A 27,998-nucleotide genomic window follows, 5' to 3' on the forward strand; every position below is an offset into this window, starting at 1 on the left:
GATGAACTGAAGCCTGAGAACCAGATCCTGATCCTCCGCCCGTCTGTGGACAATCTCTCTTCATGTGGCCCAACTCACCGCACTTGTAACAAGCACCCGCAACCTTGCGACAACGTTCCGTCGGATGATCCTTCCCGCAATGCTGACACGGGCCCTTCTTCTTCCCAAAATGGTGAACTCCTCCAGATCCAGAGGAAGAAGAAGTAGATCCAGCTTTCTTGAATGCTTGGGCGCGGGGACCCAAAGAACTAGTAGGACGAGCAGACTACATGGCTCGACCTCTCAGCAAACTGCCCTCAGCCTGGCGACAACGATTCACAAGGCCCTCATACGATGTCGGATCATCGCAGACAACAAACCGATCATAAATCTCCTGATTGAGGCCCTGAAGAAAATGGTTATACTTGGCACTAGCATTGTCACTGACATGTGGAACATACGGAAGCAACTCAAAGAACTTCTGCTGATACTCATCAACAGACAAACTTCCCTGCTTCAGATTGATCAACTCAATCGCCTTGGTCTGCAGAAGAGCTGGCGGAAAGTAAAGCAGCATGAAAGCGGCTCGGAAATCGGTCCAAAGAACTCGACCCTGTCGCTGAATTATCGGTGCAGAGGTAGACCTCCACCACTTACGCGCACCACCCTCCAGCAAGAAATCAAGGGTATCAATCTGCTGCTCCGCCGAGCACTGAAAAGTCTTGAAGCAGCTCTCCATCCTCTCGAGCCAGTTCTCCGCAACATCCGGAGTCTCACCGCCCGAAAGAGGTTTAGGCCCCATCTGCAAGAACCGATGCATACTAAAACTCCGAGGCTCATCACGACGGTGTTGACGACGTTCTCGATGCTCTCGACGACGCTCCCGATCGTCGCGGTCTACCCAGCGTCCAATGCTGCCATGACTACTAGCATCGTCGTCAAAACCAGACATCTCTTAGCTACAAAAGTTACCAGAAATTAAACCCAAAAGAACAGTTCTAAATCCCAAAATCTTAATACATGCTCTGATACCATAAATGTAGTGACCCGTTCCAGAATCAACTACTAATCAGAACTTAAGCATGCAAAATTAACATTTAAAACTGAATCAGGTAAACAGCGGAAAAACAGTAATACAACCCAATCGAATCTGTAAGTACAAAATACTTAAACAACCAGATCGAACTAAATTCCAAGAACAAATACCAACACTACAGATCAACCTCTGCCAGCTCCCTGTCCGCTCCCTCCTGGACCGTCCAACCTGAGACCTGCCCCATCGAATAGGGTGTCCAAAACAGAGATAAACCGAGGACGTGAGCATAAAACGCTCAGCACCGAAAGCATGAGTATACAAGACTATGACATGCATGTATGCAAAATGTACTGGATACCAGGATCTGGGTATAACGAAATACTGCTCAGGTAAATGACGTCAAGGTATGTAGCACTCTGCGCCGTCGCACCAGGAGGTGGCTCCCATACCGAAATAAACCTGTGGATATACCGGTGACCTGACCACCGTCGGCCAACGGGGTCCAACCATCCACAATAAACGAGGGCTGAGCACCCTCTCAACAGGCTATCTCAAAGATAATCAGGCTCAACATGATTATGCAAATGCCGCATAATAAACCATGCATCATATGACAGATAATAATGCATTATATAAACATGCAACACATAGTAAAGCATACTCAATCCTGCTATCTCGGATAGTACTTTCGTACCTCAAATCAGTAGATCCTAGAAATCAGCCCTAGAATCAAGCCTGCGTCCGTAGTCAGCCCACTGATGCCGCTAGCTCCCAACTAGAGCACAGCTCCGCTACAAAACCAGTAGCTCCCCGCTAGTGCCTAAACCTCGGGAAAAGACTAGAAACCCATCAGAAACGACTAAAACGCTCTGGAACACTCGGAATTGGCGAGTAAAAAGTGAAGCCTCGCGCCTCTATTTATAGACAACGATCGGTAGATCCGATCCACTTCGGAAGATCCGATCCGGCACACTTCGGATGATCCGAACTCTGTTCGGACGATCCGAACCCTGCATGTCTTCCACGTGTCCAGCCACCTGTCTTCGGACGATCCGAACCCTGATCGGACGATCCGAACCTTGCATGTCTTCCACGTGTCCAGCCACCTGTCTTCGGACGATCCGAACCCTGATCGGACGATCCGAACCTTGCATGTCTTCCACGTGTCCAGCCACCTGTCTTCGGACGATCCGAACCCTGATCGGACGATCCGAACCTTGCATGTCTTCCACGTGTCCAGCCACCTGTCTTCGGACGATCCGAACCCTGATCGGACGATCCGAACCCTCTTCAGACGATCCGAACCCGGTTCGGTCCTTCCGATCCCACCGAAATATAATTAATCCAATAATTAACTCAAATTAGGCATCGGGATACTACACATGGGCCATGTGGATCAATCAATCCTAACTGTCCATGCATGGTTAGTGGTAAATGTAAGAAGAAAATTCCAAAGCCATTTGTGGAATACACATCTCGAGGAAATGATTCATACCCTTTGTATCGAATACGTGGAGGTGTCCAAGTATCAATTCCCAACAATGATAATGTTTTAATTGATAATGGTTGGGTTGTACCATACAATCCATGGCTTTTGTTGAAATATTATTGTCATATTAATGTTGAAATATGTGGAGGGATTAAATGTGTCAACTACATATACAAGTACATCCATAAAGGTCCTGATCGAGTCGCACTAGAGTTACAAAATAGGCAAAAGTGTGATGAAATCCAACAATATGTTGATGGAAGGTGGATTTGTGCGCCCGAAGCATTATGGCGAATTTTCTCATTGAAGTTCAGTAGGATGTATCCTCCAGTCATTAGGTTACAAATACATACACCAAACCAACATTTGATTTATTTCGACCCACAAGAACATGTAAATGATATACTTGCAGATGATGACAAGTCGAAGACTATGCTTACAGAATTTTTCAAAATAAATTGTGATCTTGACTTGACTGGAAAGTATTTCTATCGAGAATTTCCACAATATTACACATGGATAAAAGCTAGAAAAAAATGGATTCGTCGAAGAAGCAGCAATAAAGTGGTTGGAAGAGTATATGTTGTGTCACTATCTGAAGGTGAGAGGTTTTATCTTCGTATCCTTTTAAATCATGTTAGGGGCCCAACATCGTTTGAAAATCTGATGACTGTGAATGGGGTAACATATTCAACATTTAAGGAGTCTGCTCAAATGAGAGGGCTTCTCCAATAGGATGATTATGTAAAAAAATGTCTGCAAGAAGCATGCTATGTTAGAATGTCATCTTCATTGAGAAGGTTATTTGTATCCATACTGGTGTTCTGTCAACCAACAATAGTTCGAGAACTCTGGGATGAGTTCCATCCTTACATGTGTGAAGATTATGGTAAAGAAATTTCTTCAAGTAACTTAATCATCAATAAGTTGTTGCTTGAGATACGAAGGTTTTTGCATCAGTACAAAAAAAACTTGATGATTTTGATTTGCCATCGGTAAGTGCTGAGTTTTTAGAAAACACACCGCTATCAAGAATAATTGAGGATGAACTTTCTTATCATATTTCTGATGATGATTTGAGATCTATTGAACGTTTGAATGCTCAACAGAGGATTGCATTTGACACCATCATAGAAAGTAATATGCATAACCAATCAAAACGTTTCTTCATTGATGGTCCTTGAGGTACTGGTAAGACTTTTTTATACCGCTCAATGTTGGCACATCTAAGAAAAATGGGAAAAATTATAATTGAAGTAGCAACATCTGGGATAGCTGCGACATTGATGCAAGGTGGAAGAACCGCACATTCACGTTTTCAGATTCCACTTAGACCAACTGCAACAACCCTTTGCAAAATAAAAAAACAGACCGAACTTGCAGAACTAATAAGGCGTGCATCAGCTATAGTATGGGACGAGGCTCCAATGTCAAATCGCTACGCTTTTGAATCCGTCAGTAAGGGTTTCCAAGATATTATGGAAAATAAAATAGCATTTGGAGGGAATACAATGGTTTTTGGTGGTGATTTCCGACAAGTTTTACCAGTTGTTAAACGAGGGTCAAAGGCAGAACAAATTTCTGCAAGTATTTCAAGGTCAACATTTTGGCATCGCGTAAAGATAGTACAGCTTCAACAAAATATGAGATCTGCTCAAGATATTGAGTTCTCGCAATTTCTCTTGCGCATAGGTGATGGATTGCAATATACTGTTAATCATGATTTCATTAAATTACCAGATTCAATGATCATACCATGGGAAGGTGAACAATCAATTCAGATGTTGATTGATGCTGTTTTCCCTACTATGATAAATCATGTTAACGATGAAAACTATATGGTCCATATAGCCATCATCACATCGAAAAATGTTGATGTCGACAATATTAATCAAATGCTCATTCTCAAGTTTCCTGGAGAGGAAAAGGAGTATACATCTTGGGATAGTGTAGAAGACGACAATCACAACCTTTTTCAAAAAGAATTTTTGAATTCCCTTAGTCCAAGTGGTTTGCCACCGCATAGAATCATATTGAAAGTAGGAAGTTCGATCATGCTCTTGAGAAATGTTGTGCCCGAACTTGGTCTATGCAATGAAACAAGATTAATATGCCGCGGTCTTGGTAGAAATTTCATAGATGCCGAGATCATAACAGGTCCTCATAAAGGCACCATATTCTTTCTACATAGAATGCCCTTGAAAAGTGAAGATAACTCTGGATTACCATTTGAGTTGACACGTCGACAGTTTCCCATAAGGCTTACTTTTGCTTTGGCAATAAACAAAGCACAACGTCAAACAATCCAAAATATTGGCATATTTTTGCGTAACCATGTGTTCAGCCACGGTCAGCTATATGTGGCACTTTCAAGAGGAGTCTCACAAAATTCTACAAAAATTTTGGTAAAAGACGGGAATTTACATCGTCGATCTGGTGTATTCACAAGAAACGTGGTTTTCAAAGACGTCTTGCTACCTAATAGAGAATGATAAAGTGTAAGTAAATATACTCTCTTTATTGTAAATTTTGAAAAATGCATTATGAACAAGTAGTTACATTAATCGATAAATACATGCTATATGTGTCACCCTGTATTCTGTACGGGGTGTTAACTTTGCCAATGTTTATCTATTTCTTATCTTCTATCTTATCACGCCTCCCGAATAACCACTTTTTGCATGGGTTTTACACTTTCTATATTTTTTGATGCAAATTTGAACATTACTTTGTTATTGCCTAATTGATAAACATATTACTTGCGTTTTGTTTTTTAGTATAATTTGAATTTCTTTGCTGTTTTCGAATTTTCATTGTGTTTTTTTCTCAAAAGCTAAAAGAAACATGTTGCAAACAAAGTATTTGTATAAAAGAATGTTGGAAACTAAATTTCAGTTATTTGACAAACTAAGCTTCGAAACGCATTTGTATAACTGATCAAAGGCAACGAAGCAACGAGCTAAATGATCAATTTCCACTAGTTGAAGATTAATGCGTACCAGATATAAACTATACACGTCATCAGTTGAAGCATAAATATAACTGACTGATCAGTTGGGAACTGATCAGTTGAAACAAATCAGTTATGAGTTTTTCAGCAAAGTATCCTTCAGCTGGTCCCTCAGCTGTACACGTCATCAGTTGAGAACGACAACTGACAAATAGTACAACAAACTGCAACTAGTAGTGGGATGCCGCATTTCAGAGATTGTAGTGTACGAATGTCAGAGAATATCGACGTGGCAATCAACGGATATAAAGTTTCAAATGATATATAATATTACCGTTGAGAGGGAAGCCTATAAATAGGTGAAGATAGCAGCTGAGAAGAACAACACGCGAACTAATATTCTATTCAATCTTGCTGTTACTCTGCTAAAATCACAACTCGCATTCAGATATCAAAGCTCTCTCTTATCAGTTTTATCAGTATCAATCAAGGCTACATTTACGAGTTTACTAGCACCTTGAAATCTTTGTTAAATTTATTCAGTTGTGTTGTATTCAGTCACGCACTGTAAAAGCATTTGTGAACTAAGAGTTTCAGTTTGGCAGTGTTAAGAACAAACTGAAGTGGGTCAGTACAAAGTTTGTATTTGATCAAAGTCTTTTAGTTAATATCCTATATTTGTGATAGAAGGGGTGACGTAGGAGTTATTCTATTCTTCGAACATCCAGAAACAAATCGTGTGTTTTACATTTCAGTTATTCTATCTTTTAGTCAGTTTATTTCCGCAACTGTTTTTCAGTTAAACTGATTGTTATCGACTGAAGAGATACCGAGTGTCAGTTTGTAACTAAACTGAACCCATTATTAGAAAAGAATTCATAATCAGTGAGTGTTTATTCAACCCCTCATTCTAAACACTTATCACCTTTGTAACCGATCCTTTCAAGGGGTATCAGAGCGGTTGTATCTTATCTAAGAATATTTATATTCAAACTATTGACCGTGTCTTCCTTCAACAAGATCCCAATGTTTTCCAGAGAGGACTTCGATGATTGGAAAATCAGGATGCAGGCTCACTTAGCTGCGCAAGACGATGATATGTGGTACGTCATCATTGACGGACCAATGAAGATTCTGAAAGCCAATACAGTAGTTGCAATCACAGATGGGGCACCTCATAGAATTGAAAAGCCCAGAGACGAGTGGACTGCTGAGGACAAACGAAAAGCAAATCTGGACAATGTAGCAAAAGACATACTGTACAAGACACTGGACAAAGTAACGTTCAGTAAAATCAAAATGTGTAAGACAGCCAAAGAGATTTGGGAAAAACTGATCTAGCTTTGCAAAGGGAATGAACTAACCAAAGAAAATAAACTTTATGTTGCTATTCAGAATTTTGACAATATCAAAATGAGAGCTGGAGAAACGATGCATGAATATGATGAAAGAACCAGATGCATCATCAATAAATTAAATGCACTTGGAAAAGTGTATACAAATAAAGAAGTTGCCTTAAAGGTAATCAGAGGTCTTCCCAAGGAGTGGGACGTAAAGACCATGGAAATGAGAGAATCAAAGGATCTGAACAAGGTTGAGCTTCATGACCTATTTGCTAATCTGAAGGCCTATGAGTTCGAGCTGCAAACTCAAGAAGGAGAACCCTCTACTCCAGCAGTCACAACTGCCTTAGCTGTTGTTAGAACAGAACCAACTGGTTCATTCGAGAAAGTTGCTGATCAACTAAGCAATGATGCCATGTCATTGTTCTTCAAAAAATTCGGAATATTTATGATGAAAAATCAGGGGAACTTCTAGAAGCACTATCAGAGAAGCAATTCCAAGGAGGAATCAAACGCCTGCTACAACTGTGGCAAACTCGGTCACTTCATTGGTGACTGTACCGAACTCAAGATGGACAGTCAAGGCTCGACTGAAAGAAAGAAGAAGTCATATGAACACAAGAGGAGACCCAAAGATGATAAGATGTCCTTCTGGAAGAAGCATGAGTTGCTCTTAGCTGAACAGAGCAAATCAAAATGGGCAGAATCTGACAGCAAAGAGTCAGAGCCAAAAACCTCGTGCAGTTCCAGTGATAGTTAAGAGGAAGTGAAGTGTCTGATGGCTAGTGATACAGAAGTGGAGTCAAGCAGTCAACAGGTATTTGACTTTAGCTCAACTGATTTCACTAGAGAAGAACTCATTTCAACTCTTCATGACATGGTTAGTGAGTACCATAAGCTTGCCTTATCATTTGAAAACGCTAGAGCAAAGCAAAATGATCCCATAGACAATAAAACTACAACTGATGCATCAGTTGATGAAAGGGGATCGGTTACGGTGGCCGGAAGCGCAACGGAAGTTTAAAAAACGAATTTTATAGGGAAAATTTCGGCCACCTACTAGTCTTGTGCAACAAATACAATAAAAACACATTATGACATTCATAGGGTGTTAGAAATAGTTTTACCTATCAATCTTTAAAAGATTGATGAATGGCACCAACTTTGTTGTCAAACAACAAAGCTCTTCAAGGCAAGACAATCTACAAGCTTCCTCCTTTGAACACTCCTTGTTCAAAAATCAAGCCCACCACTAACTAGGAAGATCCCCTCATATTTTGCACTAGAAAAATATGAGAATTTTTCAAAGAGAAGTGTGTTTTATCTCCAACAAATTGAAGAACAAAAATAAGAAAAATGGAGGAGAGAAAATGGCATGAAGAATTCGGCCAAGGTGGAGTGGGAGAGGGAGGAGAATTAGTTAATTTTTCTTGTCTTGGTTGTGAGAAAAGCAAAAAGCAAAAGGTGCATGCCTTGCATTATTTTAATAAAAAGTAATCTCCAACCCTTCACCTCCCATGCATGCATATAATATAGTTTTTAATCAAATTAAAAACTTTGGACTAAATTTAATTATCTCAAACACATTTGAGACTAATTAAACATTACTTGAATTTACCCAAGTCCCACTAGTTAAATAATTATTTTAATTGAGCTCTACAAGACTCAATATAATTTAATTAATCCAACACTTGAATTAATTTAATTATTTGGACTCTACTAGGTCCACTAGTGTTTAATTAATTCAACACTTGAATTAATTTATTTAGTCCATAATAATGTTTATGAAAATCACAATTTTCAATTACATTATTCTCTTGGCCAAATTTTAATTTAGGAACACTTCCATAAATCAAAATTTACATTTATCTCATAGAAGTCATACTTCTATTTTTCCTTACACTTATAAACTCATTTATAAGTCGTTCAACACATTGAACTATTTTCTCCTTTATAGAAGTCATACTTCTAATTTTCTTTACGCTTATAAACCCCTTTATAAGCCGTTCAACACATTGAACTATTTTACTTCTCAACGGGATCTAGAAAGCTAGCACTTGTGTGGCCCTCAATGGTTCATTGATACAACTAGCCGTGGGTTCACATCTCTATGTGATTCGGACTAAACATGTCCTTATATGAGCATACCCCAATTGCTCCATTCTTATTTATCAACACCTTGATAATAAGAACGTCAGAACTCAAGTCTGATAGTACCCAACCAATCATGTTAAACGCCTAGCAGCATCGCTTACATGATTCCCTAGGTATCAAATGATAGTGCATGCAAGAACCATTCTATTATGGTTAGCGTACAGTACGGTCCCTTCAACTCATATATCCCGATCGATTCGACAACCATTGGTTTATCGAGAGTTGTCAATGAATCGATACTATGTGTCATGTTGTAGTTGCATCGATGGTGTAATCTATGAAACCCCTTTCATAATTACAACCATACTCTGGCCAGAGATTTCAACCTACATACACATGATAACACATAGGATATCCATACCCGAAGGTAAGCGGTGAATCCCCGACTACAATGCATCGACTCCTATGTGTTTCGACAGAACACCCAACCTTGCCACCTGATGACCCCATGAGAGTCGGTAAATAAGTCAAAGTGTAATTCTAGCACATAGAGTCTCAATGTTGTCCCGGGTCATAAGGACTAATTCTGTACAACCATAAACCAGGACTTTTCCACTCGATAAGTGAGAACCACTTGGAAAGTCCTTTTATGGAGGGTTGTTCAGTGCACTCTACAAGGAGCACCTATCTGCATGTTCGGACATCACAATGTCCCCTACCAATGAAACATGGTACTCACATCGCAAATACTAGTCTCTAACTCGAGCGGCCTATATCCTTCTTAGTGGCGGCTGAATCGACTAGGAACCGTTTAGAATATACAGTATTACAAATATGAGTTTCATGATACTCATCATATGAGCATCTCATATTCTTTCTACTATTTGTATATTCAAGGGCTTTATCTATGCAGCTAGCATGGGTATACAGATAAAGATTTGCCATAATAATAATTTCAAATATTATTAAAATAAAGACTGCTTATACATAGAGTTTCATTGTGAACACTCGGCCAACACTTGGCTCGACGGGCACCTACTCTAACAGTTGATGTGTTGAGTCTTAAAGGGGAAATTGCTGAACTCAATGCTGAAAGAAGCAGGAATCAATCAATGATTCAAAAGTTGATGCTTGAAAATTCAAAGAAAACTGAGCTTATTCAGGCTTGGAACAAACCACCTATTGCATTAACTGACATACAGAACTCTTAGAAATCAGTTACTGATAAAACTAGTTTAGGGTTCAATAACCAAGATGAAAAGTCTTCTAATGATACTCGATCGAAACTGAATATGGATAAAGAGAAATATATTCACTTTGTCAAATCATTTGTAGCACAAGAACAAACTGAGCCAAGTAAACTGATTGAACAGCCTACTGAAAGTACGAACAAGGCTAAAAGATATGGTATTGGTTATAGCCCAAAAGTTTTAACTGAATCACGCAATCAGTTGTCAAAAAGGTTTAATAGGAATTATTCAAATTTCTACACCAATTACTATAACAACAAGCCGATTCAGAAAAGATATCGGCCGAACAATCAGTTGAACAGAGCCAAATCACATGTTGTCTCACCTGCACACCACACACCAAGCACACATAGATCGAGAAAGACCATCTGGAATACGGCAACTGGACAGTCAGTTAGAGTGATCTAAGTCTGGATTCCTAAAGGTCTAATCAATTTTGGAACCAAATAAAAAAGGGTAACAATGTTATATTTTGTGTATGATTGTAGGTAACAGGTACAAACAAGGAATCTATCTGGTACTTGGATAGTGGATGCTCACGACATATGACAAGAGATGCAAACTTGCTATCTCAACTGATCAAGTTTACTGGTCCAAACATCAGTTTCGGAGATAATTCCAAGGGTAAAACTGTGGGTAATGGTAAGCTTATCCATGGTAACTTTATCATTAATGATGTTTTATTAGTTGAGAATCTCAAGTATAATCTGATTAGCATTAGTCAGTTATGCGATAATGGATTCTCAGTCCAGTTTGACAAACATTCTTGTTCAGTCAAAGATGCAACTGATGAGGTCATATTAACTGGCAAACGGTGTGGAAACACTTACAAAGTCAGTTGGAATGATCAACCTTATGCACCAGTATGTTTTATTGCTTCTAAATCCTCTAAAAACTGGTTGTGGCATAAGAGATTAAACCACCTGAACTTCAAATCTATTGCATATCTGAGTAATCACGATATTGTCACTGGTTTGCCCAAAATGGATTTTACCAAAGATAAAATTTGCTCAGCATATCAGTTTGGTAAACAAGTTAAATCTTCTTTTAAGAACAAGGGCAGTTGTAATGCCTGAAGTAAATATCACAAGTTGTTGATTTAGTAATGTGAGATTACTAAATAATTAATGATTTTTAAAGAATGACATATGACATATCTTGGTCATATGAAGTCCAAATGATTTAAAATTTGGATATGACGTAGAAAACTCAAAGATATAGAAGTTTCATGTTTTGAGTTTTGATAAATTTGATCGTTTGACTGATCTTAAGGGAAATACCGGTATTAAAATGTTAAATATTAAATATTATATTTTTAATATAATATAATATAATATAATATTAAAAAAAGAAAAAATTTGAGGCCGTGTAATTGAATTGAAATTCAAATTCCACCGCAACAGAAGCATGGTATCGAGAGTGAGGCAGAGAGAAAGAAATAATACAGTTTCAAATTTTCTTTTCGATCGTGCGACTTATCGGTTCATCCAATCGACGAACCGACTTCAGTTCTGGGATCGTTGATACAAGGTTTTCGATTTGAGGTATAAATTTTATAGTTTTGGTGATGTTTGAAATTCGTAGATATCTGGAATAAATCCGATAAATTATTAAATCATACTGAAATTGAAGATTGTTGAATAGTGTATGATCTTAACGAAGTAGGGAAGATTATCGTGTTGTTGTTTTGAATTATTCCTAATTTATTATAATTAGGGATTTTAATCGTTGAATTCAGATTGGAGAGTTGTTTGTTAGTTGTTATTAATTCTGAGTATATATTCGAAGTCTACGAAATATAGGCTACACGTTGATATAAAGTTTTCGCAATTTGACGGATGTTGTAAAATAGCCTATTATTTTATGTTAAATTAATTAGGGTGTATTTTATGGTAGTATTGTGAATTAAATATACTAGAATATTAAATTGATGAACGATAAGAAATTATAATCGAGCATTATATTTTGTTGAATTAATTGTTATTTGGCTATTTCATGTTGTATATTGAGGCTATTATGATTGTGTTGATACGGTGAAAATGATCTGATAATTATTGTTGAATTATTTAGATACATCACAAGCCTCGGGATCAAAGAAATAGCCAGATTATATATATATACTCGATTATCAGGTACGTGTTAACGTACGAGCATATGTTGTTATTGTTTAGCATTGATGTATGCTATTGTGTTGAACGATGATAAATCACCGGAATTGGGTGATTTGATATTATATTGTTGTTGTTTATTATTGATGATATTGTTGACTATCGTTGTTGGGAGACGTCTCGTTGATGTTGTCGCGTTGATATTGTTCGTTCAACGATATTGCTGTCGGCGGAGTTGGGGTGCGACGTATCGTTGATGTTGTTGTTCGTTCGACGATATTACAGTCGCCGGTGTTGGGGTACGACGTATCGTTGATGTTGTTGTTCGTTCGAAAATATTGTTGTCGCCGGAGTTGCGGTGCGACGTATCGTCCATGGCATCCCCAAGGCTTAGACCCGTTTTTTACAGGTAAAAATATGCCACTGATGTGAGTAAAGTCCAGTTATATTTTATATTGTTGATAATATAACTGTTATGTATTTTGATGATGATTGTTGTGTATGCTTACCTTTTGAGGGCTATTTCTGTTGGGCAGGTTAAAGAACTATGCGTGAGACATGATAGTGGTGAAGGACTAGGTGTGTCTAGTCAAACAGTCCTGTAGTTAATAGTAAATAGAAACAGTGTGGTTCATTGTCTTATTTGAGTTGTATGTGTGTATTTATTATACCGTTTCTGCTACACTGACGTAGATAGTGTGGTGATTGCACTATTTTGTCGTACATGCATTATATTATTACGTCGCCAAAAAGAAAATTTTTATGCATATGACGTCACATGTTGTATGATTACGTGGCGAGGTTTGGGGTGCCACATTGGTGGTATCAGAGCATATGTTAGATGTCTGGGATGGATAGGAGTTGGGTTTGTGATGAGAGAGTTGGACAGCGATATTATCTGCGTGTGTCTGTGCATTTGACTTGTTTTTGATGATTTCTTGATATGATGGATTGTTCTTTAGTTTCGTGTGTTTTCGTGCGAAAGGTGTGATGATGATTACTGGATCGTAATTGTTAAATGTTATGATTAACAATTTGATTTTCAGTGATGGCAGCTAGAGAACATATACATACACATGAGGAAACAGATGAGGTTGATAGTGGGTTTGGACAGATGAATCCATTTCCACCTCCTCCTATGGGACATGCACCTGCAGATCAGCCTTTATTACCTGGTGAGTTGACTTTGGCACTGTTTAGCAATTATCTTCCACCGAGATTTGATAGCTCTGAGACTGTCGAGCGAGCAGAGGAGTGGATTGAGAGGATAGAGCAGATATTTGTGACTGCACCGTGTGCTAGGTCTGATTGGTTACGATTAGCTACATTTCAGCTTTCGAGGAATTTACTATTGTGGTGGCAGACGACTGAGGCCGGATTGAGAGCTCAGGGCCATACTGTTGATTGGGATGTGTTTCGCTCTCGTTTTCTTGATAAGTATTTTTTTATAGCAGCCAGACAGAAGAAAGAGAGAGAATTCGAGGATTTGAGATAAGGCAGTATGTCTGTTGCTGAGTATGAGTCTCGGTATTCTGCATTACTGAAATATGTGCCACATGTTGCTACGAATGTTCATGCTAAGATGAGGCATTTCTTGAGAGGGTTGAAGTTAGAGTTATTTGACCGTGTGCAATCAAATAACCCGGTATCATTTGAGGATGCAGTGACTAGGGCTGAGATGGCTGAGTTGGTTATGCAGGAGTATGGGGCTCAGGGACGATTATCAGAGCTGACTAGGGAGTCATTGCAACCACAGGGACACTCTTTTAAATATCAGAAGGGTTTATCTTCTTCTTCAGCATCATCTCGGAAGCGTCGATTTGATTCACGACGTGTTTAGAGTCGTGAGAGCAGTTCTCAGTCTGTTCAGGGACAGAGAGAGGAGTCCAGAGCAGTGAGATGTCTTCGTTGTGGGGGACCGCATCTGATCAGAGAGTGTACACAGACCGAGATCACTTGTTTTGAGTGTGGCGGTGTTGGTCATCTGGCGAGACAGTGTCCTAGTCGTGAGGGACAACGAGAGCCTAGGAGTGCTAGAGGTATATCCTTAGAGAGATGAGGACGACAGTCTCAGCAGTTTACACCACGACCTTCTGGAGGACAACCACGTATGCAGGGAGCTGGTCTGCCTCAGGCACAGGTGTATGCTTTGACACGAGAGCAGGCAGAGGAGGCACGAGAGGAAATGATAGCAGGTAAGTGTTATTTGTGTTCTTATCCTGCTTATATTCTTATTGATACTGGTGCCTCGCATACATTTATATCGAAGAGGTTTGTGGTTGAGCATCATATGCGCTCATCTCCATTGTCTATGCCTCTTTCTGTTTCAATATTTTCTGGAGTTGATATATCAATTGTATCTATGATATCAGATGGTATTATTTCTTATGAGGGCTATGAGCTGAGATCTGATATGATTATTCTAGAGATGACTGATTTTGATTGTATTGTGGGAATTAATGTGCTGAAGAGATATTGTGCGACCGTTGATTGTTATCAGGGGGTAGTATATTTTTACACCGATGATAAAGAGCGTTGGACTTTTTATGGGAAAGGTTCTTCTCCCCATGTTCCGTTGGTATGTGCTATCTGGATGTCTTGGTTATTGGAGCATGGACATGAGGGTTATCTTATTTATGCTGTAGATGTGGCAGAGAAGAAGAAGGAGGTGGGAATAGAGGAGATACCTGTAGTTGCTGAGTTTACTGATGTATTTCCTGATGAGATTCCAGGCTTTCCACCAGTCCGTGAGGTGGATTTTGAGATTGAGTTGATGCCAGGTACTTCTCCTATTTCTCGTACTCCTTACAGAATGGCACTAGCAGAGTTGAAAGCCCAGTTGCAGGACTTTCTGGACAACGGATACATTCGTCCTAGTGTATCGCCTTAGGGTGTACCAGTCTTATTTGTTAGAAAGAAAGATGGAACGATGCGGCTTAATATTGACTATCGACAGCTGAATAAGGTAACAATTAAGAATAAATATCCCCTCCCTCATATTGATGATTTGTTTGATCAGTTACAGGGAACCTCGGTATATTAGAAGATTGATTTGAGGTCAGGATATCATCATATACGAGTTAGAGAGGAGGATATTCAGAAGATAGCATTCAGGACCAGATATAGGCATTACGAGCTTTTAGTTATGTCGTTTGAGTTGACGAATGCTCCAGCCGTGTTCATGAATTTGATGAATAGGGTATTTCAGCCTTATCTCGATCGATTTGTTATTGTGTTTATTGATGATATATTGATATATTCCAGGAGTGAGGCTGAGCATGTTGGGCGTTTGCGTTCAGTGTTACAGGTGCTGCGAGATAAACAATTGTATGCCAAACTCAGTAAATGTGAGTTTTGATTGGATCGAGTGGTCTTCTTGGGTCATGTTATATCGAGAGATGGAATTTCTGTTGATCCAATGAAGGTCGAAACCGTGTTACAGTGGTCTGCACCTACATCTGTACCAGAGATACATAGTTTTTTGGGTGTAGCAGGTTATTATCGTCGATTTATCGAGGTATTTTCAAAGATTTCTAGGCCTTTGACACAGTTGACTCAGAAAGGTGTGCTATTTCAATGGTCTGAAGCATGTGAGAGGAGTTTACAGGAGTTGAAGCATCGACTAACGACTGCACCGGTGTTATCAATCCCTACATAAAATGAGAGGTTTGTTGTTTATACTGATGCATCATTACATGGTTTGGGATGTGTTTTGATGCAGGATCGACATGTTGTGGCATATGCCTCGAGACAGCTGAAACAACACGAAACAAGGTACCCCGTGCATGATTTGGAGTTGGAAGCCATTATCTTTGCCTTGAAGATATGGCGACACTATTTATATGGTACCTCGTTTACAATTTATACTGATCATAAGAGCTTGAGATTTCTGTTTAATAGATAGAGTTGAATATGAGACAGAGACGATGGCTAGATTTGCTGAAGGATTATGATTGTGAGATTGAATATCATCCTGGTCGAGCCAATCTTACAGCTGATGCATTGAGCCGTAAAGTGAGTTGTACTGCAGAGGATGTGAGTCGTTTATCAGCTATGATGATGTCTTGTTGTTCCTTGGGATATGATTTTGATATCTCGACGACTCCTATCCAGGTATCTACCTATTAGCTGAACCTGATTTATATGGTTGTATTCGTGATGCACAGATGACAGATGAGAGAGTTCAGCGATGGAAGGAGTTGGTTTATCGGAAACAAGATACTTGTTTTAGAGTGGCTGATGATGGCAGTTTGAGGATGAAGGATAGATGGTTAGTTCCTGATGCATCTGGGTTGCATTAGGGTTTATTGCGGCGTGCACATTGTAGTCGGTATTCTATCCAGCCTTGTGGCAAGAAGATGTATAAGGATCTACGTTCTCAGTTTTGGTGAAAGGGAATGAAACATGATGTGATTGATTTTGTATGTCGATGCCTCAATTGTCAACAGATCAAAGCTGAGAGGAGAAGGCCAGGAGGTGAGTTGAGGAGTTTAGAAGTACCGACTTAGAAATGGGAGCACATATCCATGGATTTTGTGACTCATTTGCCAAGAAGCACTGGAACTATTGATGCTATTTGGATGATTGTTGATCGATTGACGAAAGTTGCACATTTTACACCCTATAGCGTGAGTAGTACGTACTTGACGATGGCACAGTTGTATATACGAGAGATCGTACGGTTGCATGGGATTCCAGTGTCTATTATTTCTGATAGAGATCCTCGATTTACTTCTCATTTTTGGGAAGGATTGCAGACTGCGATGGGGACAGAGTTGAGATTTAGTATAGCTTATCATCCTCAGACAGATGGTCAGACTGAGCGTACTATTCAGACGCTGGAGGATATGATGCGTGCTTATGTTATGGATTTTAAATCTATTTGGCAATCATCTATTCCATTGGTGTATTTTGCATATAACAATAGTTATCAGAATAGTATTCAGATGGCCTCATTTGAGGCATTGTATGGGAGACGTTGTAGATCTCCGTTATACTGGGATGATGTTAATCGAGCTGTAGTTACTGGTCCTGATATGATTCATGAAATGGAACAGAAAGTAAAGTTGATACAACAACGATTGAAAGCAGCGCAAGATAGACAGGCCGCCTATGCAAATAAAAGACGAAGACCCTTAGAGTTTCAGCAGGGAGATCGAGTATTTTCGAAAGTATCTCCTTTTCGTGGCACAGTACGATTTGGTATGAAAGGAAAGTTGGCACCGAGGTATGTTGGCCCATATGAGATATTGCAGCGGATAAGCACTTTGGCTTATCGATTGGCTCTACCTCCATCTTTATCTGGTATTCATGATGTATTTCATGTGTCGATGTTGCGGAAGTATGAGGCGGATCCTTCACATGTGTTGGATATTTCCGAGGTTCGGTTAGATCCTGATGTGTCTTATGTTGAGAGACCAGTTTGTATTTTGGATCGATCTGAACGGAAGCTTCGTAGTAAACATATATCGATGGTGAAGGTTCAGTGGGAGCATAGAGGTGTCGAAGAGGCCACTTGGGAGACAGAGCGACATATGAGGGAGCTCTACCCCTACTTGTTCTGATGGTATGACGTATCTTTTATTTATGCATGTTATTACTGTTGTTGGTTAATTTCGGGGTCGAAATTCATTTAAGGGGGGTAGAAATGTAATGCCTGATGTAAATATCACAAATTGTTGATTTAATAATGTGATATTACTAAATAATTAATGATTTTTAAAGAATGAAATATGAAATATCTTGGTCATATGAAGTCCAAATGATTTGAAATTTGGATATGAAGTAGAAAAATCAGATAAATTTGATCGTTTGACTGATCCAAAGGGATATACCGGTATTAAAACGTTAAATATTATATATTATATTATATTTTATAATATAATATAATATAATATTAAAAAAAATTGAGGTGTTGGAATTGAATTGAAATTCAAATTCCACCGCAACAGAAGCATGGTATCGAGAGTGAGGCAGAGAGAAAGAAATAATACAGTTTCGAATTTTCTTTTCGACCTTGCGACTTATATCCAATCGACGAACCGACTTCAGTTCTAGGATCGTTGATACGAGGTCTTCGATTTGAGGTATAAATTTTATAGTTTTATTGATGTTTGAAATTCGTCGATATCTGGAATAAATCCAATAAATTATTAAATCATACTGAAATTGAAGATTGTTGAATAGTGTATGATCTTAACGAAGTAGAGAAGATTATCGTGTTGTTGTTTTGAATTATTCCTAATTTATTATAATTAGGGATTTTAATCGTTGAATTGAGATTGAAGAGTTTTTTGTTAGTTGTTATTAACTCTGAGTGTATATTCGAAGTCTACGAAGTATAGGCTACACGTTGATATAAAGTTTTCGCAATTTGACGGATGTTGTAAAATAGCCTATTATTTGATTTTAAATTAGTTAGGGTGTATCTGATGATAGTATTGTGAATTAAATACACTATAATATTAAATTGATGAACGATAAGAAATTATAATCGAGTTTTATATTTTGTTGAATTAATTGTTGTTGGGCTACTTGATGTTGTATATTGAGACTATTATGATTGTGTTGATACGGTGACAATGATCTGATAAATATTGTTGAATTATTTAGATACATCACAAGCCTCGGGATAAAAGAAATAGCCAGATTATATATATACTCGATTATCAGGTACGTGTTGACGTACGAGCATATGTTGTTATTGTTTAGTATTGATGAATGCTATTGCGTTGAACGATGATAAATCACCGAAATTGGGTGATTTGATATTATATTTGTTGTTGTTTATTATTGTTGATATTGTTGACTATCGTTGTTGGGAGACGTCTCGTTGATGTTGTTCGTTCAACGATATTGCTGTCGCCGGAGTTGGGGTGCGACGTATCGTCGATGTTGTTGTTCGTTTGACGATATTGCTGTCGCCGATTTTGGGGTGCGGCGTATCTTCGATGTTATTGTTGCATTGTGATGTTGTTGAGGTTGTTGTTGGCTTGATTGTCCAGAGACAGCAAAGGGGGTATTTCTGTTATCATTCCAGTTATATTTTATAATGTTGATAATATAACTGTTATGTATTTTGATGATGATTGTTGTGTATGCTCACCTTTTGAGGGTTGTTTCTGTTGGGCAGGTTATAGAACTATGCGTGAGACAGGATAGTGGTGAAGGACTAGGTGTGTCTAGTCAAACAGTCCTGTAGTTAATAGTAAATAGAGACAGTGTGGTTCATTGTCTTATTTGAGTTTTATGTGTGTATTTATTATTCTGTTTCTGCTACACTGACGTAGATAGTGTGGTGATTGCACTATTTTTTCTTATACGCATTATATTATTACGTCGCCGAAAAGAAATTTTTTATGCATATGACGTCACATGTTGTATGATTATGTGGTGAGGTTTGTGGCGCCACAGCAGTAAATCTTCTTCCCGATGCTTAGATCTGTTATATATGGATCTATTTGGTCCAATACCAGTCATGAACTTAGGAGGAATGAAATACACCTTGGTGGTTGTAGATGATTTTTCAAGATTTACTTGGGTTATTTTTCTCAAATCAAAAGACCAAACTGCTGTTCAACTGATCAATCTTTTCAAAAGAATATTAAATGAGAAATCAGTTGGACTTGATAGAATCAGATCCGATCGAGGAACTGAATTCATCAATCAAATTCTTTCAAAATTTTTAGAAAATGCTGGAATTAAGCATGAGCTCTCAACAGCTAGAACTCCTCAACAAAATGGTGTAGCTGAAAGGATAAATCGGACCCTTAAAGAAGCTGCTAGAACAATGCTTGCTGATTCAGGTATTTCTCAAAGATTTTGGGCAGAGGCTGTAAACACTGCGTATTATACTCAGAACAGATCGATGATTAAGAAAAATCATTTGAAAACACCTTATGAGATCTGGCATGGACGAAAAAGTGTGGTTTCATACTTCAAAATATTCGGCTGCAGATGTTTTATTCTTGACAATGGCAAAACTCATTTAAAAGCCTTTGATTCTAAATCTGCAGAGAGAATATTTTTGGGATATTCGTCAATTAGCAAAGCTTATAGAGTCTTTAACAAGAGCACTCTAAATGTGGAAGAGTCTATACATGTTGTTTTTGATGAAACTGTTCTAACTGATAAGTCAACTGATCTAGTTAAGCTAGTTTATCGATTTACAGATATCAGTTTGGAGGATGATCATGAAGAAGAAAATCATATCAATCGAAACATCCTTCAAACACCCGAACCTGAAATTGTAGATCAATCCGTTGAACATGAAGTAGTTCCTGAAAATCAGTTGGAAGAGCAAAGAAATGATAGTCAGTTACCAACAGAAATAGCTCCAACTGAAACTGAAAACATTCAGTCACCTACTGAAGAAATTGCTGATACAGAAGAAACTAATGCTGAACTCAGATGGAAGAAATCACATCCTCCAGAATTGGTGATAGGTAATCCATCTGAGCCGGTAAGAACAAGAAATCAAATGCTCAATCTATTTATTCATTCAGATTTTTTATCACAAATGGAACCAAAGAAAACTGATGAAGCTCTTGTTGATCCAAACTGGACAAATGCAATGCAAGAAGAGCTAAATCAGTTTACCCATAACAATGTCTGGAACCTAGTCCAAGACCAATCTCAAAATTTTTTATAGGTACAGAATGGGTGTACATGAATAAACTAAACGAAGATGATTCAGTTGTGCGCAACAAGGCGAGACTGGTAGCACAAGGATATAGGCAAGAAGAAGGAATTGATTACGATGAAACATATGCACCAGTTGCAAGAGTGGAAGCTATCAGAATATTCCTTGCCTATGCATCATTCAAAAATTTCAAAGTCTACAAGATGGATGTAAAGAATGCATTCCTAAATGGCTAGTTGGAAGAGGAATTCTGTGTTGAACAACCTCCAGGTTTTGTCAATCATCATTTTCCTGATCATGTCTACCATTTGAACAAAGCCTTATATGGTCTTAAACAAGCTCCAAGAGCTTGGTATGAAACTCTTTCAAAATTTCTAATTGAACACGATTTTTCTGTTGGATCAGTTGATAAGACATTGTTCAAATTTTCAAAGAATGATACATCTTACTTGTTCAAATTTATGTTGATGACATCATATTTGGGTCAACTAACCCCCCAAATTATGCGAGAAATTTGCTAAGTTGATGCAGGAGAAACTTGAAAGGATCACGATGGGTGAACTGACATTCTTTCTTGGATTACAAGTGAAGCAACTAGAAATAGGCATTTTTATTAGTCAAACAAAATACACGAAGGAGTTGCTAAAGAAATTTGGCATGGAATCATATTCAGCTGCAAGTACTCACATGAGCTCATCAGTAAAACTGGACACTGATCAAGGGGGAATATTAGCTGAGACGACACTTTACAAAGGTTTAATAGGTTCATTATTGTACCTAACTGCTAGTCGTCCTGATATTGTATTTGCTGTCTGTATGTGTGCTAGATTTTAGGCAAATCCTATGCAATCATATTTTTCGGCTGCCAAGCGTATTTTAAAATATCTTAAGGGCACACAAAATGTTGGTTTATGATATTCTAAAGACTCATCTTTCAATTTAGTTGGACATTCAGATGCAGATTATGCAGGACGTAAGCTTGATCGTAAAAGTACAAGTGGATCATGTCAGTTTCTAGGAGACAAACTGATATCTTGGTTCAGCAAGAAACAAACATCCATAGCAACTTCCACAACTGAAGCAGAACACCTTGCTAGTGGAAGCTGCTGTACTCAACTGCTCTGGATTCAGCAACAATTAAGAGATTATGGGGTTGAAGCTAAAGAATCGCCCATATTCTATGACAATACAAGCACAATTGTAATTACCTACAATCCAGTTCTTCACTCCAGGACCAAGCATATAGATGTCAGGCATCACTTCATCAGAGATCATGCCTTGAAGAATGACATCAGATTGGAATACGTCTCAACTGAACAGCAAGTAGCTGATATCTTCACCAAACCATTGCTCGAGATTAAGTTTTCTCATTTTCGAAATATACTTGGATTAATTGATTTATTCTAATTAGTTTTTGTTGCCGATATATCAGTTGTTAATTCATCTGTCAGTTCTATTGTCATTTACTGTTCACTCAATTAGTTTTTTTTCATCCATGTGAATTTCAAGTGATGACAGTTAACTTTTTGGCAGTTATTATGTTCAGTTCATTTCATCCATTTAAATTTCAACTGCTGTCAGTTAATCATTTGTTAGTTAATTTTTATCAGTCATTTTGTTCGTGATTTACTTGTCAAATGATAAGATTATGTCATGCAGGAAAATAAAATGCAAAGATAAACTGAAATATCATTTTATTTATTTGAAGAAATTGGTGCGAATTACATCGTACAACTCCTCCTGAACGAAAGACCTCCACTTGGTCATCCATCGGTTTAAATCACCGGTGGAAGTCTTCAGGAAGCTATCAGATTCAGCTATTTGCTCCAGGATCCTCCGTTCCTTGTAGAGCATCAGCTCGTAGACATTATCACTTTCAAAGACTTGCACTACACCAGCAACGTGCAAACGTTCCCGATATTTCTCCAGTTGTTCCACCAGTATGGGAGTGGTAGCCATCTCATTCTCCAGAAAAACTGGAGTTCTTGTAGCTCCTCCCAGAAGCGAAGGACCTTATGGAAAACTTCATCTTCCATCTCAGCCTTTCGCTGCTCCACAGCTGAGAGCATGAAGTCGTCTGTCAAGTCTGGAGTCTTTGAGCTACCTGCACCTGCCATTTTATCTGCTTAATATTACTTGCTGATATGTTTAAAACTAACTGAGCTATTATTATTTATAGCACAGGAACGAGGAAGATGAAAGGACAAAGTCATTACAGCAGACGATTAACCTTCAAAGCATAAGATTTTATTTAATTCGTCTTGCTTAAACTTTTCGTAGTCTTTGTATGAATTTACTAAGGGGGAATGTTGGTTTAAAACGTTAACTGAGAAGACAACAGTTAGTAAATTCTCAATTGAAAAGACACAATTTCACAACTGATCGTTCAGCTGTTTATTTTACTAATCTTCTCACGAAAGTTAACAAATTAACCATTTTTATTCCAAATTTAGTGACGTGACTGGTTATCAATCATTAAATGATATCTTTCAACAAATGAAAAGTTGAAACATGGATCCTTTTTAATCCATGTATCTTTAACACGATTTTACCACACGTACACACGTACACATGTCTTTTATTCAGAATTTTTCCTGGATTGACACGTGTCCAATAATTCGAACAGTCACATAAATCAGTACTTTACCCTCTCCATTTCAGTTCTTCTTCCTTACGCTTACCAAAAATTCTCAGAGCAAAAGCAAATTCAAGCTTTCATTTTCGCAGGAAATCATTCACGACAAATGGCAAATCAAATTCCCGCACATAAGTTGAATGCAAAGGCTATCAACTTTGGATCAGTCCTAATAGTTGGAGAAGACGATATCAAAAATGTATTTTTGAAGCTCGAATCAGATGGATTGAGGACGTTTTTAGGGAAATCTTCACAAGATATTTAACCAAAGGAACTTCACGAATTCTACTCCGCTGCAAAGATTAATTCTGATGGAAGCATCGTCTCCACTGTCAATGGTCAGCCATTGACCATCTCTGATGATTATTTTGGAGAGTTATTCTTGCTACCTTCTGATGGATTTGCACATCTTGCTGAGGTGAAAGCATCTGAAGTTGAAGATATGCAAACCCTCCTCTCTGCTGATGGATGGAAAATCAAGGTTTCCGATCCAAAGAAAGAACTAAAGCATGAAGTTCAGTTGCTGGCCGATATTATGGCCAAAGGGCTTTTGGCGAAGGCAGGATCTTTTGCTGCCCTTACCTTGCAGAAATTTCAAGCCATCACTGTCATCATGGCTGAATGAAGACTCAACTGGAAGCGCCTTATCTTCAATATTTTAAAGAATATGTTCCAGTCCACCAAGCAGTCCAAGGGATTTGCTGTTCAACTGAGCTACTTGCTGAAAGTCAAAGGGTTAGTAGCTGATGATTCAAAGAGATCATCAAAGTTCAAAGTTTTCAATGCCAAAAATGTTCAGCCACCGAAGACCAAACTGGACATCTCTCCAGATCAGTTTGTGAAGATCAAGAACGATATTGGGTCACAGCAGGCTGCTCCCAAGTCAGTTAAAAAGGCCAAGACTCTGGCACAGCTGAATACTACCAAGAGGAAACTGATCGTCAGTGGATCAGATTCTGAGAAAACACCCTTTCAGCTGATTACTAAGAAGCAAAAGACTCTGAAGACAAAGCCAGTGGCTAAGTTGGCATATGTCCCTGCTGAGAGACTGAAGCCATCAGATTCTCAACAGCCTATACAGGCTATTCCTTTGAAAGCTATTCCAGCTAATGAGAAGAAGGAGTCAGCAAAAGCTTCAGCTACTTTGATCCAAATCAAACGACCTTCAATTCTTGCTCCTGCTCGACCCAAGGGAATCGTAATTCAGGAAAGATTGGACGCTATTCACTCTGGACTGAACATTCCGCATATTCTTGCTGATGAGAAAGGAAAGGGCAAGATGATCGAAGAGCCAAGGCCCTCAAAGGCTATTCAAACTCATATTGACCTCATATGGGAACAGGTCAATGCCTTTGCTGAATCAAAGTTGAAAGTTTTTTTATGCATGGACTAGGTTCAGAACGCACACATTTGCCAAACAGATGAAAAAGAAGTCAAAGCTGAATACATTTATCAAGCTGGAGGCAACTGTTCTCAGAATGGTCAAGGCTGCTACAATAATTCAGGCTTTGGGGCGAAAGAACTATTTCTTTGATCAAATCAGAGCCAAGAAGTTGGGCCAACTGATTGAGAAATTGAAAGCCAAATATATTCTCACAAGTCCAACTTCCTACAATGATCGAGTTGTGCTCACGCAGCTGGAAAATGATCTTATGGCTCTGCAATCACATATAAAATTTTGGGAGATTGATCAGGAAATGGTTAATCATGAAGGCACTTCGGAAAATGAAGAAGATGATTCGCCTTCTCAGCACAGAGAGCCATCCCCTGAACAAGCTGCTGCTACAACTGAAGAACCAGTTCAGGATGTGCCTCAATCTACTGCTGCTGATCATCAAATATATTCAGAAGCTGACTTGACACTTGCAAATATTGATGAAATCATTCAGTCAGTAGTAGAAGAATTTCAAGCAAATGCGCCTTCCACATAATCAGTTGATCGCCCAATTGATCAATCAGTTACAGAAACTCTTATCCCTGTCTCTGCTGAACAAGAGGTTCAAACTGATGTGCCTATTCAATCAAATGTTGAGCCAACTGAAGAAAATGTTGTCACTGAGGAAGCTCAGTTGCATGTTGAAGAACCGAAGAAAGATTCAGTTTACCAACAGTCAGAACCATCAGTCACTGACCCTACAACTGAAGCTACCACAGATATGCAACTGAATCAGCAGGGCAGTCCATCTACCGCTCCTAATCAATCTTCTTCTCCAGTTCAACAAGAAGTAAATGTGGAAGATGTGCCAGAAATGACACAAGAGGTAACAGAGGTTTCTGACCGAACTTTGGTGATATTTGATCAATCCACCAAGGAACAAGAACCAGAGACGTCTGGACCAGTATTTCCTCATCATTCATCAGACATGGATTTGGTCCTTGAAGAAATTCAGGACATACAACTCAACATGTCCAAAATAATTCAAGAAATAAAGGAGATTCAAAGCACACGGTTTTCTCATTCTCTGAAGTTGAACTCCTCCAGTGAATTTAATTCAGAAAAATTGAAATCCATTCAAACAGCTATGACTTCCATATCCTTTGCAATCGACGAGCTCAAGAAGAACAGAGGCCTAGCTGAAAGTCTTTCTGTTACTCAAGACTCAATCAGCAAGAGAGTTGAATTCATGGAACTATCTGTTTCAAAGAAGATCGATCTGCTGCAGACTACTGTATTGACTGCTGTCAAAGACATTGTAGCTGATGTTGGGATTCTTTCTCTCAAGGTCGATGTGCTTGACAAAAAGGGGGAAGCAGCTAGGTTAATGAAAGAATAGCGAGGATACAGCTGAAGAGACATTCTTTTATCAGTTATTACTTGAAGATTATTTGTTTTCTTTGTACGAATCTGTACATTAGAAATTATTTTATCTACAAATAATCTTTATTCAAATGATCAGTTTATTATATTCTGAGTTTTTTCAATCACCAAAAAGGAGGAAATTTTTGGAAACTAAATTTCACTGATTTGACAAACTAAGCTTCGAAACGTATTTGTATAACTAATCAAAGGCAATGAAGCAACGAGCTAACTGATCAATTGCCACTAGCTGAAGATTAATGCGTACCAGATATAAACTATACACGTCATCAGTTGAAGCAGAAATATAACTGACTGATCAGTTGAAACAAATCAGTTATGAGTTTTCCAGCAAAGTATCCTTCAGCTGGTCCCTCAGCTGTACACGTCATCAATTGAGAACGACAACCGACAACTAGTACAACAAACTGCAACTAGTAATGAGATGCCGCATTTCAGAGATTGTAGTGTACGAATGTCAGAGAATATCGACGTGACAATCAACAGATATAAAGTTTCAAATGATATTTAATATTTACCGTTGAGAGGGAAGCCTATAAATAGGTGAAGAGAGCAGCTGAGAAGAACAACACGCGAACTAATATTCTATTCAATCTTGCTATTACTCTACTAAAATCATAACTCGCATTCAGATATCAAAGCTCACTCTTATCAGTTTTATCAGTAGCAATCAAGGCTACATTTACGAGCTTACTAGCACCTTGAAATATTTGTTAGATTTATTCAGTTGTGTTGTATTCAGTTACGCACTGTAAAAGCATTTGTGAACTAAGATTTTCAGTTTGGCAGTGTTAAGACCAAACTGAAGTGGGTCAACACAACATTTGTATTTGATCAAAGTCTTTTAGTGAATATCCTATCTTCGTGATAGAAGGGGTGACGTAGGAGTTATTCTATTCTCCGAACATCCAGAAACAAATCGTGTGTTTTACATTTCAGTTATTCTATCTTTCAGTTTATTTCCGCAATTGTATTTCAGTTAAACTGATTGTTATCGACTGACGAGATACCGAGTGTCAGTTTGTAACTAAACTGAACCCATTATTCGAAAAGAATTCATAATCAGTGAGTGTTTATTCAATCTCCCCTTCTAAACACTAATCACCTTTGTAACCGATCCTTTCAAAGAAACATGTTGCAAACAAAGTATTTGTATAAATGGCATACTCAATTCAATGGATCATACATATTCCTCCACATCTTCATCTGGTTCATTTTTAATAATGATTAATTTTATAGTCTATGAAATATTATGTTGATTTAAATTAGTGATCATATCAAATTAGTTTTGTTCGTTTTGATCTATTTTCCCACATCTCCAACTCATCTCTCTCCCTCCCTCCTTCTCGCAGAGATTGAAAGAAAATCCATCCCCATTTCACCTTTTCGATTGTTTGCATGATCCATGTTACTCGATTTCATTCCTAGTTTAATTCACAACTGATTCGTTGTGTTTGATTCTTTTGTAAGTTATTTTTTTTGGGTGTCGAGTAAACTTTTTGTGGTGGATTGTTGATTTTGCTTCTTTGCTTGGGCAGGTATTTTTGTTCAAGCAAAGAAGATGGTGTTCTGGATTTTTGGTTACCGGTCATTGGGTTTGTCAGCGACTACAGGCGTGTATTTGATCTGGGTATGTTTTCTTTCGTATTTTATGG

At 38.3% G+C, this 27,998-nt stretch overlaps 1 protein-coding gene across 2 annotated transcripts; it reads left to right on the top strand.

Annotated features, from left to right (window-relative positions):
• Positions 1–3,080: 3,080 nt before the first annotated feature.
• Positions 3,081–27,998, top strand: LOC140824624 (uncharacterized). Of its 2 annotated transcripts, none has more exons than XM_073186195.1 (2): positions 3,081–5,002; positions 27,882–27,998. In XM_073186195.1, the coding sequence occupies exon 1, from the start codon at positions 3,719–3,721 to the stop codon at positions 4,994–4,996; it is 1,278 nt and encodes a 425-aa protein (XP_073042296.1). In that variant the 5' UTR covers positions 3,081–3,718; the 3' UTR covers positions 4,997–5,002; positions 27,882–27,998. The 2 variants fall into 2 exon arrangements, 1 of the variants encoding a protein (XP_073042296.1); XR_012116403.1 differs by lacking the exon at positions 3,081–5,002 and adding an exon at positions 27,513–27,808 and having other exon boundaries at positions 27,882–27,931.

This window comes from Primulina eburnea, chromosome 2, assembly GCF_022965805.1.
Source record: "Primulina eburnea isolate SZY01 chromosome 2, ASM2296580v1, whole genome shotgun sequence".
In the NCBI taxonomy this organism is placed as follows: domain Eukaryota; kingdom Viridiplantae; phylum Streptophyta; class Magnoliopsida; order Lamiales; family Gesneriaceae; genus Primulina; species Primulina eburnea.

Coding starts and splice junctions, on each gene's coding strand:
- LOC140824624 (XM_073186195.1), top strand. CDS start 3,719: ATGTTGGCACATCTAAGAAAAATGGGAAAAATTATAATTGAAGTAGCA.